At 35.5% G+C, this 19,328-nt stretch overlaps 1 protein-coding gene across 1 annotated transcript in view; it reads left to right on the top strand.

Moving 5' to 3' along the window:
* LOC105488240 (plexin domain containing 2) overlaps positions 1 to 19,328 on the top strand; it is a 467,180-nt gene that overhangs the window by 316,941 nt on the left and 130,911 nt on the right. The window contains exons 6-7 of the mRNA XM_011752134.3: positions 9,464 to 9,586; positions 14,189 to 14,307. Coding sequence (XP_011750436.1) covers positions 9,464 to 9,586; positions 14,189 to 14,307 — 242 coding nt within the window. The remainder of the gene's footprint in view (positions 1 to 9,463; positions 9,587 to 14,188; positions 14,308 to 19,328) is intronic.

Here is a 19,328-nt window from a genome sequence, read left to right as displayed (position 1 = left end):
ATTAACCTTTCTTAAATGTATGTAGAGCTCAAGTTTATTTAAATAAGTGTTTTTGGAACACTTTATTTAGAAGTTTGGTGAGATTTTGTATCCAGAAATATGCCATAGGAACTTAATTCTTACTGATATCAGTTAGCCAGTGCTGAAATTGGTTGCCTTACATATTTTACCTTAAAGTGACAGTTTCCAAGAACCTGGAGATGTTAGGTGAGACCTTACTGGATAATTATGGAAAGTGTCATCCAGTGGCAATTTTAACTTGTTTATGGGGATTGTCAGCATTCCTACAGAGTGATTGCCTTAGAAATGACGTCAAGATAAGTAAAAATAATACTGCCTAACTTTCTGTCTTCTAATGTATCTGTTGTAAGGCTGGACACATAATGACTGCAAAAATATACTGTAAAGAGTCCATAACATTTGGAATCACAAGACCTATTCTAGCCATGTGGCTTTAGGCAAATTACCCAGCCTTATTAAATACTTCATTTAATAAATGAAAATAATACTAACTGCACCATTATTCTTTTTTAAAGTTAGTGCAAGAACACAATAAAAAAAAATACATGAAGGTTGGCTGCAGTGGCTCATACCTGTAATCCTAGCACTTTGGGAGGCAAAGACAGGTGGATCACTTGAGACCAGGAGTTCAAGACCAGCCTGGCCAACATGGTGAAACCATGTCTCTACTAAAAATACTAAAATTCGCTGGGCATGGTAGTGCATGCCTGTAATCCCAGCCACTTGGGAGGCTGAGACAGGAGGATCGCTAGAGCCTGGGAGGCGGAGTTTGCAGTGAGCCAAGATCATGCCACTGCACTCCAGCCTGAGTGACAGAGCAAGACTCTGTTTCAGAAAAAAAAAATGAAAATAATATAATTAGCAAAGGCCTATGTAGATACTGGTTAATTTCACCATTATCAGAATAATATTTCAGGTTAGTAAATACATAGTTATGGTTAATAAATCTATAATGATTGAATGGGATTTATTCATGACAAGATCTACAATGATAGAATCCCCCAACTGACTCGATGAGGCTTACAGATATAAAAACAGATTATTCACATGACTAGAGACTACCTACGGAAAGCGGCCCAAGGAAATTTTTCAAGGTACAAGAACAAAGCTGTTGATTACAACCAATCTCAGAATTTGACTCTGGTTTTGCTAATTGCTAAGGCAAAAGAGAGTGGCCATGTATTCGCTATTATTTGATATTCAAAGAACAAAATATGTTTGCTTCTCTTACTTTTTTTTTTTTAATTTATTTATTATTATTATACTTTAAGTTCTAGGGTACATGTGCATAACGTGCAGGTTTGTTACATATGTATACTTGTGCCATGTTGCTGTGCTGCACCCATCAACTCGTCAGCACCCATCAACTCGTCATTTACATCAGGTGTAACTCCCAATGCAATCCCTCCCCCCTCCCCCCTCCCCATGATAGGCCCCGGTGTGTGATGTTCCCCTTCCCAAGTCCAAGTGATCTCATTGTTCAGTTCCCACCTATGAGTGAGAACATGCGGTGTTTGGTTTTCTGTTCTTGTGATAGTTTGCTAAGAATGATGGTTTCCAGCTGCATCCATGTCCCTACAAAGGACACAAACTCATCCTTTTTGATGGCTGCATAGTATTCCATGGTGTATATGTGCCACATTTTCTTAATCCAATCTGTCACTGATGGACATTTGGGTTGATTCCAAGTCTTTGCTATTGTGAATAGTGCCGCAATAAACATACGTGTGCATGTGTCTTTATAGCAGCATGATTTATAATCCTTTGGGTATATACCCAGTAATGGGATGGCTGGGTCATATGGTACATCTAGTTCTAGATCCTTGAGGAATCGCCATACTGTTTTCCATAATGGTTGAACTAGTTTACAATCCCACCAACAGTGTAAAAGTGTTCCTATTTCTCCACATCCTCTCCAGCACCTGTTGTTTCCTGACTTTTTAATGATCGCCATTCTAACTGGTGTGAGATGGTATCTCATTGTGGTTTTGATTTGCATTTCTCTGATGGCCAGTGATGATGAGCATTTTTTCATGTGTCTGTTGGCTGTATGAATGTCTTCTTTTGAGAAATGTCTGTTCATATCCTTTGCCCACTTTTTGATGGGGTTGTTTGTTTTTTTCTTGTAAATTTGTTTGAGTTCTTTGTAGGTTCTGGATATTAGCCCTTTGTCAGATGAGTAGATTGCAAAAATGTTCTCCCATTCTGTAGGTTGCCTGTTCACTCTGATGGTAGTTTCTTTTGCTGTGCAGAAGCTCTTTAGTTTAATGAGATCCCATTTGTCAATTTTGGCTTTTGCTGCCGTTGCTTTTGGTGTTTTAGACATGAAGTCTTTGCCCATGCCTATGTCCTGAATGGTACTACCTAGGTTTTCCTCTAGGATTTTTATGGTATTAGGTCTAACATTTAAGTCTCTAATCCATCTTGAATTAATTTTCGTATAAGGAGTAAGGAAAGGATCCAGTTTTAGCTTTCTACTTATGGCTAGCCAATTTTCCCAGCACCATTTATTAAATAGGGAATCCTTTCCCCATTTCTTGTTTCTCTCAGGTTTGTCAAAGATCAGATGGCTGTAGATGTGTGGTATTATTTCTGAGGACTCTGTTCTGTTCCATTGGTCTATATCTCTGTTTTGGTACCAGTACCATGCTGTTTTGGTTACTGTAGCCTTGTAGTATAGTTTGAAGTCAGGTAGTGTGATGCCTCCAGCTTTGTTCTTTTGACTTAGGATTGCCTTGGAGATGCGGGGTCTTTTTTGGTTCCATATGAACTTTAAAGCAGTTTTTTCCAATTCTGTGAAGAAACTCATTGGTAGCTTGATGGGGATGGCATTGAATCTATAAATTACCTTGGGCAGTATGGCCATTTTCACGATATTGATTCTTCCTATCCATGAGCATGGTATGTTCTTCCATTTGTTTGTGTCCTCTTTGATTTCACTGAGCAGTGGTTTGTAGTTCTCCTTGAAGAGGTCCTTTACATCCCTTGTAAGTTGGATTCCTAGGTATTTTATTCTCTTTGAAGCAATTGTGAATGGAAGTTCATTCCTGATTTGGCTCTCTGTTTGTCTGTTACTGGTGTATAAGAATGCTTGTGATTTTTGCACATTAATTTTGTATCCTGAGACTTTCCTGAAGTTGCTTATCAGCTTAAGGAGATTTTGGGCTGAGACAATGGGGTTTTCTAAATATACAATCATGTCATCTGCAAACAGGGACAATTTGACTTCTTCTTTTCCTAACTGAATACCCTTGATTTCTTTCTCTTGCCTAATTGCCCTAGCCAGAACTTCCAACACTATGTTGAATAGGAGTGGTGAGACAGGGCATCCCTGTCTTGTGCCAGTTTTCAAAGGGAATTTTTCCAGTTTTTGCCCATTCAGTATGATATTGGCTGTGGGTTTGTCATAAATAGCTCTTATGATTTTGAGGTACGTTCCATCAATACCGAATTTATTGAGCGTTTTTAGCATGAAGGGCTGTTGAATTTTGTCAAAAGCCTTTTCTGCATCTATTGAGATAATCATGTGGTTCTTGTCTTTGGTTCTGTTTATATGCTGGATTATGTTTATTGATTTGCGAATGTTGAACCAGCCTTGCATCCCAGGGATGAAGCCAACTTGATCATGGTGGATAAGCTTTTTGATGTGTTGCTGAATCCGGTTTGCCAGTATTTTATTGAGGATTTTTGCATCGATGTTCATCAGGGATATTGGTCTAAAATTCTCTTTTTTTGTTGTGTCTCTGCCAGGCTTTGGTATCAGGATGATGTTGGCCTCATAAAATGAGTTAGGGAGGATTCCCTCTTTTTCTATTGATTGGAATAGTTTCAGAAGGAATGGTACCAACTCCTCCTTGTATCTCTGGTAGAATTCAGCTGTGAATCCATCTGGTCCTGGACTTTTTTTGGTTGGTAGGCTATTAATTATTGCCTCAATTTCAGAGCCTGCTATTGGTCTATTCAGGGATTCAACTTCTTCCTGGTTTAGTCTTGGAAGAGTGTAAGTGTCCAGGAAATTATCCATTTCTTCTAGATTTTCCATTTTATTTGCGTAGAGGTGTTTATAGTATTCTCTGATGGTAGTTTGTATTTCTGTGGGGTCCGTGGTGATATCCCCTTTATCATTTTTAATTGCATCGATTTGATTCTTCTCTCTTTTCTTCTTTATTAGTCTTGCTAGTGGTCTGTCAATTTTGTTGATCTTTTCAAAAAACCAACTCCTGGATTCATTGATTTTTTGGAGGGTTTTTTGTGTCTCTATCTCCTTCAGTTCTGCTCTGATCTTAGTTATTTCTTGCCTTCTGCTAGCTTTCAAATGTGTTTGCTCTTGCTTCTCTAGTTCTTTTAATTGCGATGTTAGAGTGTCAATTTTAGATCTTTCCTGCTTTCTCTTGTGGGCATTTAGTGCTATAAATTTCCCTCTACACACTGCTTTAAATGTGTCCCAGAGATTCTGGTATGTTGTATCTTTGTTCTCATTGGTTTCAAAGAACATTTTTATTTCTGCCTTCATTTCGTTATGTACCCAGTAGTCATTCAGGAGCAGGTTGTTCAGTTTCCATGTAGTTGAGCGGTTTTGATGGAGTTTCTTAGTCCTGAGTTCTAGTTTGATTGCACTGTGGTCTGAGAGACAGTTCGTTATAATTTCTGTTCTTGTACATTTGCTGAGGAGTGCTTTACTTCCAATTACGTGGTCAATTTTGGAGTAAGTACGATGTGGTGCTGAGAAGAATGTATATTCTGTTGATTTGGGGTGGAGAGTTCTATAGATGTCTATTAGGTCTGCTTGCTGCAGAGATGAGTTCAATTCCTGGATATCCTTGTTAACTTTCTGTCTCGTTGATCTGTCTAATGTTGACAGTGGAGTGTTGAAGTCTCCCATTATTATTGTATGGGAGTCTAAGTCTCTTTGTAAGTCTCTAAGGACTTGCTTTATGAATCTGGGTGCTCCTGTATTGGGTGCATATATATTTAGGATAGTTAGCTCTTCCTGTTGAATTGATCCCTTTACCATTATGTAATGGCCTTCACTAAACATGGAAAGGAACAACCGGTACCAGCCATTGCAAAAACATGCCAAAATGTAAAGACCATCGAGGCTAGGAAGAAACTGCATCAACTAACAAGCAAAGTAACCAGTTAATATCATTATGGCAGGATGAAGTTCACACATAACAATATTAACCTTAAATGTAAATGGACTAAATGCTCCAATTAAAAGACATAGACTGGCAAACTGGATAAAGAGTCAAGACCCATCAGTCTGCTGTATTCAGGAGACCCATCTCACACACAGAGACATACATAGGCTCAAAATAAAGGGATGGAGGAAGATTTACCAAGCAAATGGAGAACAAAGAAAAGCAGGGGTTGCAATACTAGTCTCTGATAAAACAGACTTTAAACCATCAAAGATCAAAAGAGACAAAGAAGGCCATTGCTTCTCTTACTTGATTCTTTTACATGAAGGTATCTTTCTCAGTCCCAAATTATCTTCATAAATGACCACTTTTCTGCAAAGGCAGATGAGCAAATGAGTGCTATTTATTGTAGAATCATATAGTAAACAAAGGAGACATTGTATGATTAGCTCTTCAAATGGCTACAGAGATGTGTAAATAAAATGGTTAAAACATATACCTGATGGATTATAAATCATTCTACTATAAAGAAACGTGCACACATATGTTTATTGCAGCACTATTCACAATATCAAAGACTTGGAACCAACTCAAATGCCCATCAATGATAGACTGGATAAATAAAATGTGACACATAAACCCCATGGAATACTATGCAGCCATAAAAAAGTATGAGTTAACGTCCTTTGCAGGGACATGGATGAAGCTGGAAATCATCATTCTCAGCAAAGTAACACAAGAACAGAAAACCAAACACTGCATGTTCTAACTCATAAGTGGGAGTTGAACAATGAGAACACATGTACACAGGGAGGGGAACATCACACACGGGGCCTGTCAGAGGGTGGGGGCCTTGGGGAGGGATAGCATTAGGAGAAGTACCTAATGTAGATGATACATTGACGGTTGCAGCAAACCACCATGGCACATGTATACCTATGTAACAAACCTGCACATTCTGCACAGGTATCCCAAAACTTGAAGTGTATATAAAAAAAAAATTAAAAAAAAAAAAAAAAGGCCAGGCACGGTGGCTCACGCCTGTAATCTCAGCACTTTGGGAGGCCCAGGCAGGCGGATCACGAGGTCAGGAGATCGAGACCATCCTGGCTAACATGGTAAAACCCCGTCTCTACTAAAAATACAAAAAATTAGCTAGGCAGGGTGTCGGGTGCCTGTAGTCCCAGCTACTCGGGAGGCTGAGGCAGGAGAATGGCGTGAACCGGGGAGGCGGAGCTTGCAGTTAGCTGAGATCACACCACTGCACTCCAGCCTGGGCTTCAGAGCAAGACTCCATCTCAAAAAAATAAAAATATAAATAAATAAATAAGCAAACATATTGCTTAAATTACGCCAAAACATTAAGAACCAGAAAAGTAACATATATGTACACATAAAATATACATATGTATTTATATAAATAAATATATATTTTATATATAATCTTTAGCTGGGAATGCCCAGAACAGTCAAAGAAAAGAAGTAAATGTCTAATGGGGTGTTGGTAGCTATGAGTGCCTTTAAAGCTTTGGAGTTTTGTTGCATTAATTTGCATAACTCTTTCTTATTTAACACCTAATTACATTCCCCTGCAAGCTTGTAAGGCTTCTCTCCACTCAATTATTAATCACTACTGAAGTGATATTTTTAAAATCTGGAAACTTAAGGAGAACTAGGTAAAGCCTATCATTAGATTGGCTTCACCAAGAAGTCAAGAATTTTATTTCTTGGTCGTTAGAAACTAACCTGAGATATTGATATAATTAACTTTCAATATAGCCAAGAAGAACAAGCAAGTATTCTCTGAATAAGTAAAATTAAGCTCATTTTGCAGAGTACTAGGGTTTTTTTCCTTCTTGGGGTTTTTATTTTTTTTCATAGTAATTCTTCGTGGTGGTGGTACTAGTAGTGGTAGTAGTAATAGAAGTACCAGACATGCTAGTAATTGTGGTAGCAGTTTCTTGTTCACTGTGGTTGTAGCAACCATAATACTCATAGGAACATAACTTATTTTAATATTCTAGTAACAAAATAATTAAAAACTATATCTGTGGCTTATACATGTTAACAAATTCTTCTATATTTCTACTTAGTTCTTTGGAAACAATTTGAAATTTCACCCTTGACATTTGATAAATTGTAGATTTGGGGAACAGTTTCCTCATCAAAAGAAACAATAGTTAATGGTTTCTGTCATCTGAAAACTGGGTTATTGAGAGTGGAGAGAAGTTTCTTAGCAAATCTATGAAAGTATATATAGTTTCTTAGCAAATCTATGTAGAAACATTGAGGGGAAAGTATATATATTTTATTTATTTAAATACTAGCAGTAAGTATGAAGTGTCTGAAATCATCAGTGCTCTTACATTTTGCAACAGTGTATTTCTAGGTATTGCTGGTGTTCTTCTTACAAAGTTGTCTTGGAGAATGGATTTTGTACTTATGTAAAATTATCTTCCTTGAATAACTGACCTCCATCCTCCAAGTTATGCAGTTTCTTCTGTTTGTACTTGGAGAATATAAAGAAGAGAAATAACCTGCTTGGAGCTATTTTCTCGGAAATAACACTTTCAGCGTCTAATTCAAACATTTCCCTTAAGAGATGGTATCTATAGAATTTTTGTATTCATTTTAATGATAGATTATAAATGCATGGTGGTGAGGATAGGAGAAAAAATAGAGACCCTGGAAAACAGTTACTCTTCATGTTTATAATGTTAAGGATGTGATATTGCACTTTGATATTAGGAGTATGACTGAAAATCTAGAAGGAAGTATAATAAAAGCAATGACCTTATCACCATAGTATTTTTAATACATTTCAGCTAGGTGAAATTACAAATGTACGAAATTCTGCTTAAAGCATCAGGTATTTATTTTGAAAGATAGTGCTTGGTAAATAAGAAACAATAAGTCATATAAGAAACAAGAAGCCATGATGATAAAAGTACACATTGAATATTTTTCCAGTTAAAATATTTTTTAAGATGAATAGCTAGAGTTCAATTATGCTTTTGATGAAATGTTAAAAGGTAGTCAAAGGAAAGAAGATATTCCCAAAAAGAGAGAAATTAATTTCTAAGTAAATAGCTACAGGTTTAATTCTGTAATATCTTACCTAGACATCACAGTTGGAATTTGAAACAATGAAGACCACAATCTGCCAATGAAATATTTATTCAGACCATAAAATGAGTTATCAAAGTTTAACATTTTTTGAGCTTTAAATATCATTATCTTATTAATATAAAATGATTTATATTAGTGCCGGGTATCTAATTAACTCATGACTGCCCAAACATTACAATTGCATTGTCACAAATAATTTGCCTTGCATTTTATTTGTGTCTGTGCATTTGCATATGTATCTCAATTGTGTATTTCTTAGATTAATATTAAAATTAGTTAGCAATCCCTGAGCTGACTCTCCTTTCAGGCAGCTAAAGACTTTGAAGGCAAGAAGCCAGCACAGGATTAACAATTTGTCATGGATAATCCACAAAGTAAATAAACCTACTGTGAATAATAGAAAGGGAGTTAGACTTGTAACAAATAGGAGCTATTGAAAGTTAATTCAAAGCCAAAGTCCTCCATAGTAAATTCCTTCTCATTATCCAACTGCTAGAATAGACTGGCATTGATTAAATCTCTAAATAGGGAGGCATTTGTGCATTGTCAATGTTTTACCACCTTATCTGTAAACATATAGACTTTATCTTCTTGATAGCATGCTGATAATGTGGAGGCTTGAGCAAACCAAGAATGTGAAAACTTCACCATGGGTGTTTAGCCCCCTTTCAACTTTCAAGTAAAAAAAAAAAGATCAAAACATTTTCTGCATTGTACCAGATGTCATTTCTAAAATTCCTATGCTGAGATGGTAGCTTAAATAAATATTATGAAAATGAATTCACTCATTAAAAGGACTTGTGTGGTAAGCTAGTGTTAAAATAACAAGGGATTAATAACAGCAAATTGAATATTTGAGTTACTTATAATGCAGTATTAGCATTTTTAGCCTAATAATCTCATCCAGATAGTAGTCACTTTTCCCCCAATTAAAATTGTACATGTTATAGATTTTGGGTTTGCAAGGTTCTACCAAACTATACAAGAATTTGTTACTTAATCCAGACCAAGTATTGTTAATAAGATACTAAGATGTTAAATACGTTCCTTTTTTTCCAGCTACCATGACATTTTATTTTCATAATACGACTGTAATTGGGTTTGTAGTATTTTAATCATAATTTTATATGGGCTTCTTTTTCTGAATATGTTTCCTATTTTTCTAATTCTAGGTTTCATATACACTGGAGAAGTTGTACATCGAATGCTAACAGCCACACAGTACATAGCACCTTTAATGGCAAATTTTGATCCCAGTGTATCCAGAAATTCAACTGTCAGATATTTTGATAATGGTATGTATTGAATAGCCTATTTTTTTTGCTGCATGTGTATTTTTAAACCTCAAGCATCAGATTCCTGTTAATGTTTTTCTTAATTGTTTATTTTTTGGTGTGTAAACTGCTTGATGCAAATGGTCTGAGATGACAAATGTTATTCTGCTAAGATTTATAAAGTACACAAATGGCATTCATTCATTCATTCAACACGTTTATTAACATCTACTATACACAATAAAAATGAGTTGCTGTAGACAAGACCTCAGACAAAGCAAATGAATTTATTTGATGCTATTTCAATAAGTCAGTTTTCCAATTTTCCCATCAGAAAAAATGGAAATAAGAATAATTTTGTTAGTTCTGATTTTCCAGTAGAGGGAGGTGGCATATATTGACATTAAATTTCCAGAACTTATGACTTGTATGTATCCATAAGATGAACACATATTTTAAAAAGTATAAAGTAGTTAGTTGTGGGTAGTTCAACTTAAGAAAATAAAGTTTTCTTAACTTTAAAAAATGAGTGAGAGCCTGTTAAGATTTATCAAATATACCAAGAGCAATATATACCTGCTATTACTATTTTGGGACATATAAAATAGAGAAAAAACTGGAATATATCATTAAGTGCTGCCAAAATCCAAGCAAGAAATTCAAGGCGTTGGAGACCTAAATGAGTTTTCATCTCAACATCTTATTGAAAGCTGTAACTTTGGTAGAGAAAATAAATTATAAGTAACAAAGAGTTTATATTTGAACAATTAATTAAGTATAGAATTTTCTGTGTATTTAACATTCACAAATGATATTTATTTGTTCAAATGACAATTTTATGCCTGCAAATAATACAAGCAATTGGGGTGAACAGAGTTATTTCTACTCTTGTCTTATTTGTGATGATCAAGGAAGAAATTTGCTCATGGTTGGAATAGACTTGATGGAGCTGTAGCCTTGTAGAAATACGATCATTTTGCTCAGAGCAATCTCCTGACCAGTGTAATGAAAGCCATTTTACAGGTCGAAATAGCACAATGAAGAAAGTAAACATAGTTAGATATTCACCTTAGGAAATACACTTTGAACAACTTAAGTAACACCAAGATATGATCCAATGTGAAGTAACTGTAAATGTTAGCTGTAATAATGATTCATCTCTATTATTTTAAGAACTATTATATTCTCTTCCATTTTTTAAAAACTCTTGAGGTGCTAACACCCAAGGATGTGCAAGTAGACTGTAAATACAGTATTCTTGAGGCAAAACTGCAGCCAGAAACTTATCTGAAACTTGCTCTATCATTCCAATACAAAATTGCCTTGGGAATCTATCCTATGGAAATAATAAAAGATTTAGTGAACATTGACTATTTTCCAAGCTCCGACATTCACTAGGTGATATTAGAGTCATTTACTCATGGGCACATGATTCTAATGACCAAGACTTTATACTGTTGCTATCAAAATCATAAGACATATTAAATAAGTCTCTCTACATATATTCTCATATACCTTGTTCCTAGGTAGCTCTTAATATTTGAATTTTGCTTGCATTTGAGTGATTGTTAAAAATTGATGTATACTACTCCAACTTCTTTCTTTTAAAGAACTCTAGGTTCTTTAAAAACAAGGACTGTGGCTATTTATAAGAAATCATTTTATCTCCAGTATCCTGTATAGATACTTAATAGGCTGTAGGTCCTAAATAATTATTCAATGAATGAATAAAAATAATTACATATGTAAACTGAGTTTTTATTTCTGGGAATTGTAAAAGTATTAATACTCAAGAAAGCATGTATTTTTTACCCATTGAAATACCTTCTGTGTAATGACTTATTCCATAGGAATCTAATATTGAGGAATATTGAGTTCAAACAATATGATAATGAAAGCTTGTGTTTTATTGAATGAATGAAACACTTTTAAATACTGTAAGGCTCTTCACAAAGCCCTTTTAATACCACAACAACTTGCTGAAATATTTTCAAGTTTGGCTAGAATCACTGACAGGATACTTAAAGATTGGAAATTCAACAATTTAGGAAAGCAGACTTCTCTAGAGAAGACAGCAGCAGGTTAGAAAATTTAAATCAGCAAATGTTGAGAGAGCTATGCTATTACATAATATAAAATTTAGCACGTGCAAACAGTATGCCTTTTTTTTTTTTTTTTTTTTTTGAGACGGAGTCGCGCTCTGTCTCCTTCTGTTACCCAGGCTGGAGTGCAGTGGCGCGATCTCGGCCCACTGCAAGCTCTGCTTCCCGGGTTCACGCCATTCTCCTGCCTCAGCCTCCCGAGTAGCTGGGACTACGGGCACCCGCTACCACGCCCGGCTCTTTTTTTTTTTAATTATTATTTTCAGTAGAGACGGGGTTCACCGTGTTAGCCAGGATAGTCTCGATCTCCTGATCCCTGATGCACCCGCTTCGGCCTCCCAAAGTGCTGGGATTACAGGCGCGTGACCCACCGCGCCGGGCCAACAGTGTGCTTTTTAGCAACCTGCTACTAACAAAATATTGGGAATCTCTCCCTCAGAATTTGCATTAAAAACTTTAATTTATATAGCCCTCTTATTTTCATAAATAGTCAAGGGTAACTATATTTTCTTGTATTTAATGCCGGAATCGCTTGAAGGCAAAAACTGTACTCCCCATGTTACAGGAAAGGAAACGGTTTCATGCAGATTAATTGTGTCCAAGTTCACATGGAAAGTTTTATAGAGACAAGGTGCGAGTCTAAGTCTTCTGCCCTCTGGTTCGTTGTTTTCACTGCATCACCAGAGTGCGATAGAAGCTAGAGGATAAGGGAGAGACTAGAGCTTGAGGGTTGTAGACATGTGTGAAGGAAAAAGAAGCTAGGAGGCATTTCACAATTAGAAAATTTCTATACTTATAAAATCATGGGAAGTTTCCTGGCTATTGTCTTCTTGCTCTTTCCTTTTCTTTTTTCTTTTCTTTTCTCTTCCTTCCTTCTTTCTTTTCTTTTCCCTTCCTCCCTTCTTTCCTTCCTTCCTCTTCTTTCTCTTTCCTTTTTTCTTTCTTTCTTTCTTTCTTTCTTTCTTTCTTTTTCTTTCTTCTTTTTCTTCTCTTTCTTTCGTTTGTTTCCTTCCTTCCTTCCTTCCTTCCTTCCTTCCTTCCTTCCTTCCTTCCTTCCTTCCTTCCTTCCTTCCTTCCTTCCTTCCTTCCTTCCTTCCTTCCTTCCTTCCTTCCTTCCTTCCTTCCTTCCTTCCTTCCTTCCTTCCTTCCTTCCTTCCTTCCTTCCTTCCTTCCTTCCTTCCTTCCTTCCTTCCTTCCTTCCTTCCTTCCTTCCTTCCTTCCTTCCTTCCTTCCTTCCTTCCTTCCTTCCTTCCTTCCTTCCTTCCTTCCTTCCTTCCTTCCTTCCTTCGTCCTTCCAGGACAATATAGACACAGAGATGCCCGTGGAAGGAAGAGATCTGGGTGATCTTCACTCATAGCAGTGATAATGGCTAAAAGCACCAAGGTCAAGTTAAAAAACTTTTTTTTTTCTTTTCTACTTTTAAAGTTTTGCCTCAAAGTACATTTCTATACTTCAACATCCTTTCAGGGCTTACAATTGAATATTCAAAATATTTGAAATAAAGTGTCTATTTAAAGCTGTCAGCTATCTCAAGAGATATTACTAATAGCACCAAATAATTACTGAAAATTAATTCTTCCATGCAGTTGTAATTTTTAAATACATCAGATATTTATTGCTGGGAGATAAGATTTGCTCTTTTAGTTCTATGATTTTCATTTTCAACACAGCTTTTTTGGGCAATAATTTTTTTTTAACCAAACGGAAAAATCTAACAGAGTGAAGAAAAAGTCTTAGCAGCTCTTTTCTTTTTTAAAAAAGAGAATACACAATGTCAGTTAAAACAAAAATGTGAATTCTCACTGGTAACTATTAAACTGTTTCAGTTTTTATTTCATGTCAATTGTTTATAGTAAACACTGACAGAGTGAGTTGGAATGTAATATACGGCACTGAAGTTTCATCCCAGTGTACTTCAAGAGGCTTCGAAATCTTAGCCCAGGGCCTTTTGAGCTTCTTGCAGCCTCCTGGAAGAAACACAGCAAAGACAGAAACACAAGCGTTGTGAACTCAAGGAGAAAATTCCCATTAGTGTTAAAGGAACTCCTTCAATGTGGAAAAGTATATTTCTAAGTATGGAAAAACATTTTCAGGTCTTTTGTACGTGGTCCTAACTTTTTTAATGTGCTTTTTTTCTCTCTCAGCATTTGTCAAATGTATTTGAAGTACATTCAATCCACTTGGGCTGCATTTTGAAAGTGGCTTATGGAAATTTAAGCAGACAGTATCTATTAACATTAGATTAATAAAATTCCAAAGGCAAAATTCCCCCACACTGTGTTAGCTCAAGTATTGACCTTAGTATGAGGTTATATTTTACTAAATATTTAGACTACTCAATCCTTTAAAGAAATTCCAAATACTATTTCAATAACAGAATTTGATTAACCACATAAAATTGAAATCGTACAATCATCAGATTTGAAGGCCAGATTGAAAAACATTTTTGTGAAAACTCCCACCAGAATTGATACATATGTTTTTCTCATTGCATTTCTTCTTTTTACAATGGGTGTATAGGCACAGCACTTGTGGTCCAGTGGGACCACGTACATCTCCAGGATAATTACAACCTGGGAAGCTTCACGTTCCAGGCAACCCTGCTCATAGATGGACGCATCATCTTCGGATACAAAGAAGTAAGTGATGTATTGATAATTTCTTTCCCTTCCCCTTGTTCTTGACTGCTGCCTTTCCTCCAAGTGTCAAGAAAGGGACATTTTACAGCCATGATCCTCGAATCATTTTCTTGCCTCTTGGTTTCTTTTGCTTAATTTCTTTCCCTTCCCCTTGTTCTTGACTGCTGCCTTTCCTCCAAGTGTCAAGAAAGGGACATTTTACAGCCATGATCCTCGAATCATTTTCTTGCCTCTTGGTTTCTTTTGCTTAATAAAAAATGTTTTGGTTAGTTTTAATCTTCTGGGTGCATTGATTGTTAGCTCTTTTGTTTTGTTTTCTGATATTGTTGGCATCAGGACCCATCAATTTCATAAAATTGTTGAGTAATTATATTGAGTAATTATTGAGTAGAGTGAAATGCATCTAAGAAAAAAACATCCAATTTGGAGGAATTTCTCATCTAAATCTAAATGTTTGTATTTATGTATTTTGTTAGTTTTTTTTTTTTCACCTTGTTGATTTCTGTGTTATATTTTGGTTCTAATTTCAAAAGCATTTATAGAGACAAAAACTTATGTGGCTCAATGACCCAGTACTGAGATAGTTCCAGGAGAGCTGAGCTTACAATCCCTTTGACTAATGTTTATTGAAACTGGATAGGAAAGATAAATTAGAGATCTAAGTGACAGAAAGAACAAGGGAATTTAAACTTATGGTTTGTTTCATTTTAACAAACTGACAAAGTAAAGAATGAAAATTTACTAAATTGTAGCCTTAAATTTACAAAATATTTAGACTGGAATAACTGTGTGTTTGATTTCCAACTCTTTTGACAAAGTAATTAAGACCTGTTGGACTAAGAATATTAAAAATAAAGTTCCAGGAACTACAAATGTAATGTTTTAGATAGTCTCTAATTATGAGAGAAACCTGAACAGTGAGAATTAATAATGAGCATTATTAACCCATAGGTTAATGGATATTTATAATAATACAGACTTGATATCTTATGTTCAACTGAGGGATTACTTTTTCCTTGAGAAATGAATCCCAGATTATAAAAGGAATATTGAGGATCAAGAAAGAATTCACTTTGGTCAAATCTTCTGAAATTCATCTATTCCGTAAAATGTAGCATAATTTAATTACAATCAAATAGGCCAACTCTAAAATTTATGTCAGATTTATATAGCCCTCATTTTTTGTCAGATATGTCAGATATTTCTATTACTGTAAAAACTTTTTAATGAAATTTTTCATTTACTTGGGGCAATTGAGTAAGTAGGATATAATTATAGACTATGTCCTACTTGGTGTTTCTTTGTCCAAGTGTATGGTTTTTTTTTTTTTCAATTTTTATTTCAGGTTCAGGAGTACATGTGTAGGTTTGTTATACAGGGAAACACATGCCGTGGAGGTTTTGTTGTATAGATTATTTTCTCACCCAGGTACTAAGCCTGGAACTCAACAGTTGTTTTTCTTTCTTTCTTTTTTTTGAGATGGAGTTTTACTCTTGTTGCCTGGGTTGAAGTGCAATGGCCGGATCTTGGCTCACCACAACCTCTGCCTCCTGGGTACAAGAGATTCTCCTGCCTCAGCCTCCCTTGTAGCTGGGATTACAGGCATGCACCACCATGCCCAGCTAATTTTTGTATTTTTAGTAGAGATGGAGTTTCTCCATGTTGGTCAGGCTGGTCTTGAACTCCCTACCTCAGGTTATCCTCCCGCCTTGGCCTCCCAAAGTGCTGAGATTACAGGCGTGAGCCACCGCACCCAGCCGATAGTTATTTTTTCTGATCTGCCTCCTCCCACCTTCCACTGTCAAGTAGGCCCCAGTGTCTGTTGTTCCCTTCTTTGTGCCCATGCGTTCTCATCATTTACCTCCCACTTATAAGTGAGAACATGTGGTATTTGGTTTTCCATTCCTGCAATAGTTTGCTAAGGATAATGGCCTCCAACTACATCCAGGTCCCTGCAGAAGACGTGATCCCATTTCTTTTATGGCCTCATAGTATTCCATGGTGTGTGTGTACCTGATTTTTTTATCCAGTTTATCATTGGTGGCTGTTTAGGCTGATTCCATGTCCTTGCTATTATAAATAGTACTGCAATTAACATACACATGCATGTGTCTTTGTGGCAGAATGATTTATTATTTTTTTAATTAATAGACTTTATTTTTTAAGAGTAGTTTTAGATTCACAGCAAAATGATGCAGAAAATACAGAGAGTTTGAACATAGTCTTCTTCCCCTGCTGAACATCCTCCCCCATCATCAATGTACCCCACCAGAGTGGCACATTTGTTGCAATAGATGAACCTACATTGACATTGACGCATCAATGTCACTCAAAGTTCTTAGATTACATTAGAGTTCCCTCTTGATGCTGAACTTTCTAAGGGTTTTAAGGATGTATAATGTCATGCATCCATCATTATAGTGTCATACAGCATCCTCCCTACCCTAAAAATTCTCTTTGCTCTACCCAGTTTTTTGTTTCAATAGGTTTTGGGGAAACAGGTGATGTTTGGTTACATGGGTTTATATTCCTTTGGTTATATACCCAGTAATGGGATTGCTGGCCTGAATGTAGTTTTACTGGTAAGGTTGTGGAGAAAAGGGAATGCTTATACACCGCTGTTGGGAGTGTAAATTAGTTCAGCCATTGGGGAAAGCAGTTCAGCCATTGGCGATTCCTCAAAGAGCTAAAATCAGGGCTATGTTTTTATATCAGAGCCCATCATATTTTTATGTCACACTCCCTGGACACCGAGAGAAAAATTCTCAAAAGAACTTACTCATTTCTAGTCTTCATTGCAATCTAGTATATTGCTGGAACTGCACAGTGATGTTTTGAAATGTTTGTTTTCAACGGTTTCAACCAACACTGGTCAAGTTTCTGGAAAGACGCAAGGTCAGTAAGTGTGAGGACTTAGGTCTCACCAGCTGGAGGCTTTGTCAAAACAGAAGTGTGTGTTCTTATTGTGGTTTCACTTGCTAGTCTTTATTATCGAAAGTGTCATCTTTCTTTACACTGTTCTCAAAGGGTATCTCACGTTGCAGAGTAACAGTTGATTCTTCCTATTCTCTGGTCTAGGTTGGTATTTTTAAAGGCCTTTTCTTCATTTTAATCAAAGAAAAAAGTTCCGTTATGGTTTTCCTGTTTTGTTATGGGGAATTTCAAGATGACAGGCAAATTTAATGCTTTCTTGATATTCCCAGGCTCTTGTCGTGAAGAATGTCTTCCCTCTGCACTTGGAGTTCAAAGAAGTCGTTTTTACTTTATTATTCACTTTACTTTAATTTGCCTTTCAGTTCTTTCTTTGTTCTAGATAGAAAGCAGTTTCTACTTTTCTAGTCTACCACTTTTTTCTTCCCAATAATTGTTATATATTTTATTTTGCTAAGGCAAATTATTATTTGTAAAATTTGTCATAAGAGAGTCCCCTTGCATTTGGGGTGACAGCTAGAAGCTCCTGGTACTGCTAGAAAAATATTCCTAATCACATGATAGCATAAAATAGTAGTTTGTGTAATGTATTATCATTTTCAAAGTACTTTCATATGCATTATAGCGTTTAATTCCTCAACAATTTCCTATAGCTTTAATATCCTAAGCATTTTACAATAGCGTTGGTACATTGAAGCTGTTCAATAAATGTTTATGACTTAATTATGGAAATAGATCATACATGATCATCTTCATTTTGTAGCTGAGCAAGCTAAGTCAGAGAGATTAAATGACATACTTGAGGTCACAGAGCTAGTTAAGGATAAATCCAGAATTTAATTTGATGATCCCAAGACATCTCAACCATTTTCCCTGCCTAAAGAGATTATGTAAAACAATTCACAAATCTATGTCTCATTTGTTTTTCCAATAAGTATTTCTTAATATTGGCTGTTTAAGAATCTTGCTTGTTAGACTTTGTCATATCACACAATTACAAGTATAGATAGGAGAGGTATTCCTACTTCATTTGGAGAGCTAACTAAATTCTAAGAACATATAATTACAAGGAGTAAAATGTTCTGTTCCTGTCCAAGCTAAACTTACTGAATTATAGATAGGGAAGTAAGTGTAATTCTTTCTGTAATAAGTTTCTTCTAATAGGCTAACACCAGCTTTGTTTTGTTTCATTATGTTTTATGTGAATAAGAAGAAAAATTCTGATTTACACAAAACCCACCACCAATTTGGGACTTGTTTAAAATTGTAAATTTTAATTACAATTAAATTTTACTTTAAAAGTAGTAATGGATTGAATGAATTCAGTTAGGTAAATTTCATTTTCAATGCCCTCATTCAATTTATCTCAGTATTTAAATGTGCCAACCATGCTAAGCACGTACATGACCTCCAATCCTTTCATGCTGCAAATATTGCCTTTTCTTCAATAGCATGATTTTTTTTGTAGTGCAAACTAAATGATGAATGATCAATAAATAAGAAAATGCATTTACAGTTGTAACAATCTTGTTTAGAGTGGGATTGAAATAGGGAAGTACGACTGCTGCTTAAAATAAGAATGAATACAGATTTGCTCATAATATTCAATGTTTCTTCACCAATACTCTGTTGTTTTCTAGAATCATATTGGAGAGAAGACTTGTGGAGGCATGGATTCCCTTAAATAATTAAGTTATTTTTCCTGAGGTTGTAGCTCCTGTGTTGTTTAACTAAAGATTCGAAATTCTGTTTTAAACTATAGGCCCTTATTGTTACACAGCTGTATATTTTAATTAACTTCAAAGATAGAGTTTGCTTAGAATTCAGTCAAAATACAAAAAGAATATTTTTTAAAGTTCTTTTTCTCAAATTACCAACTGTTCATTATAATGCATTTTTCAGTTTTAGAGTATCCAGTTTTTTTAGATAGATTTAATTACCTATGAAATTAACTGTATCATCTGTTTCCTTGACTATATTAATAACAGTTATTTTAAATGTTGTGACCAATAACTCCAATATCTACACGTCTTATGGGTCTGTCTCTATCACCTGTTTTCTTTCTATTTCCTGTAGATTTTTATTCATTG

Source organism: Macaca nemestrina, chromosome 9 (genome assembly GCF_043159975.1).
Source record: "Macaca nemestrina isolate mMacNem1 chromosome 9, mMacNem.hap1, whole genome shotgun sequence".
NCBI classification, from domain to species: Eukaryota; Metazoa; Chordata; class Mammalia; order Primates; family Cercopithecidae; genus Macaca; species Macaca nemestrina.
Note: the sequence above shows the minus strand (reverse complement) of the source record. Positions and strands in the feature narration are given on the sequence as shown.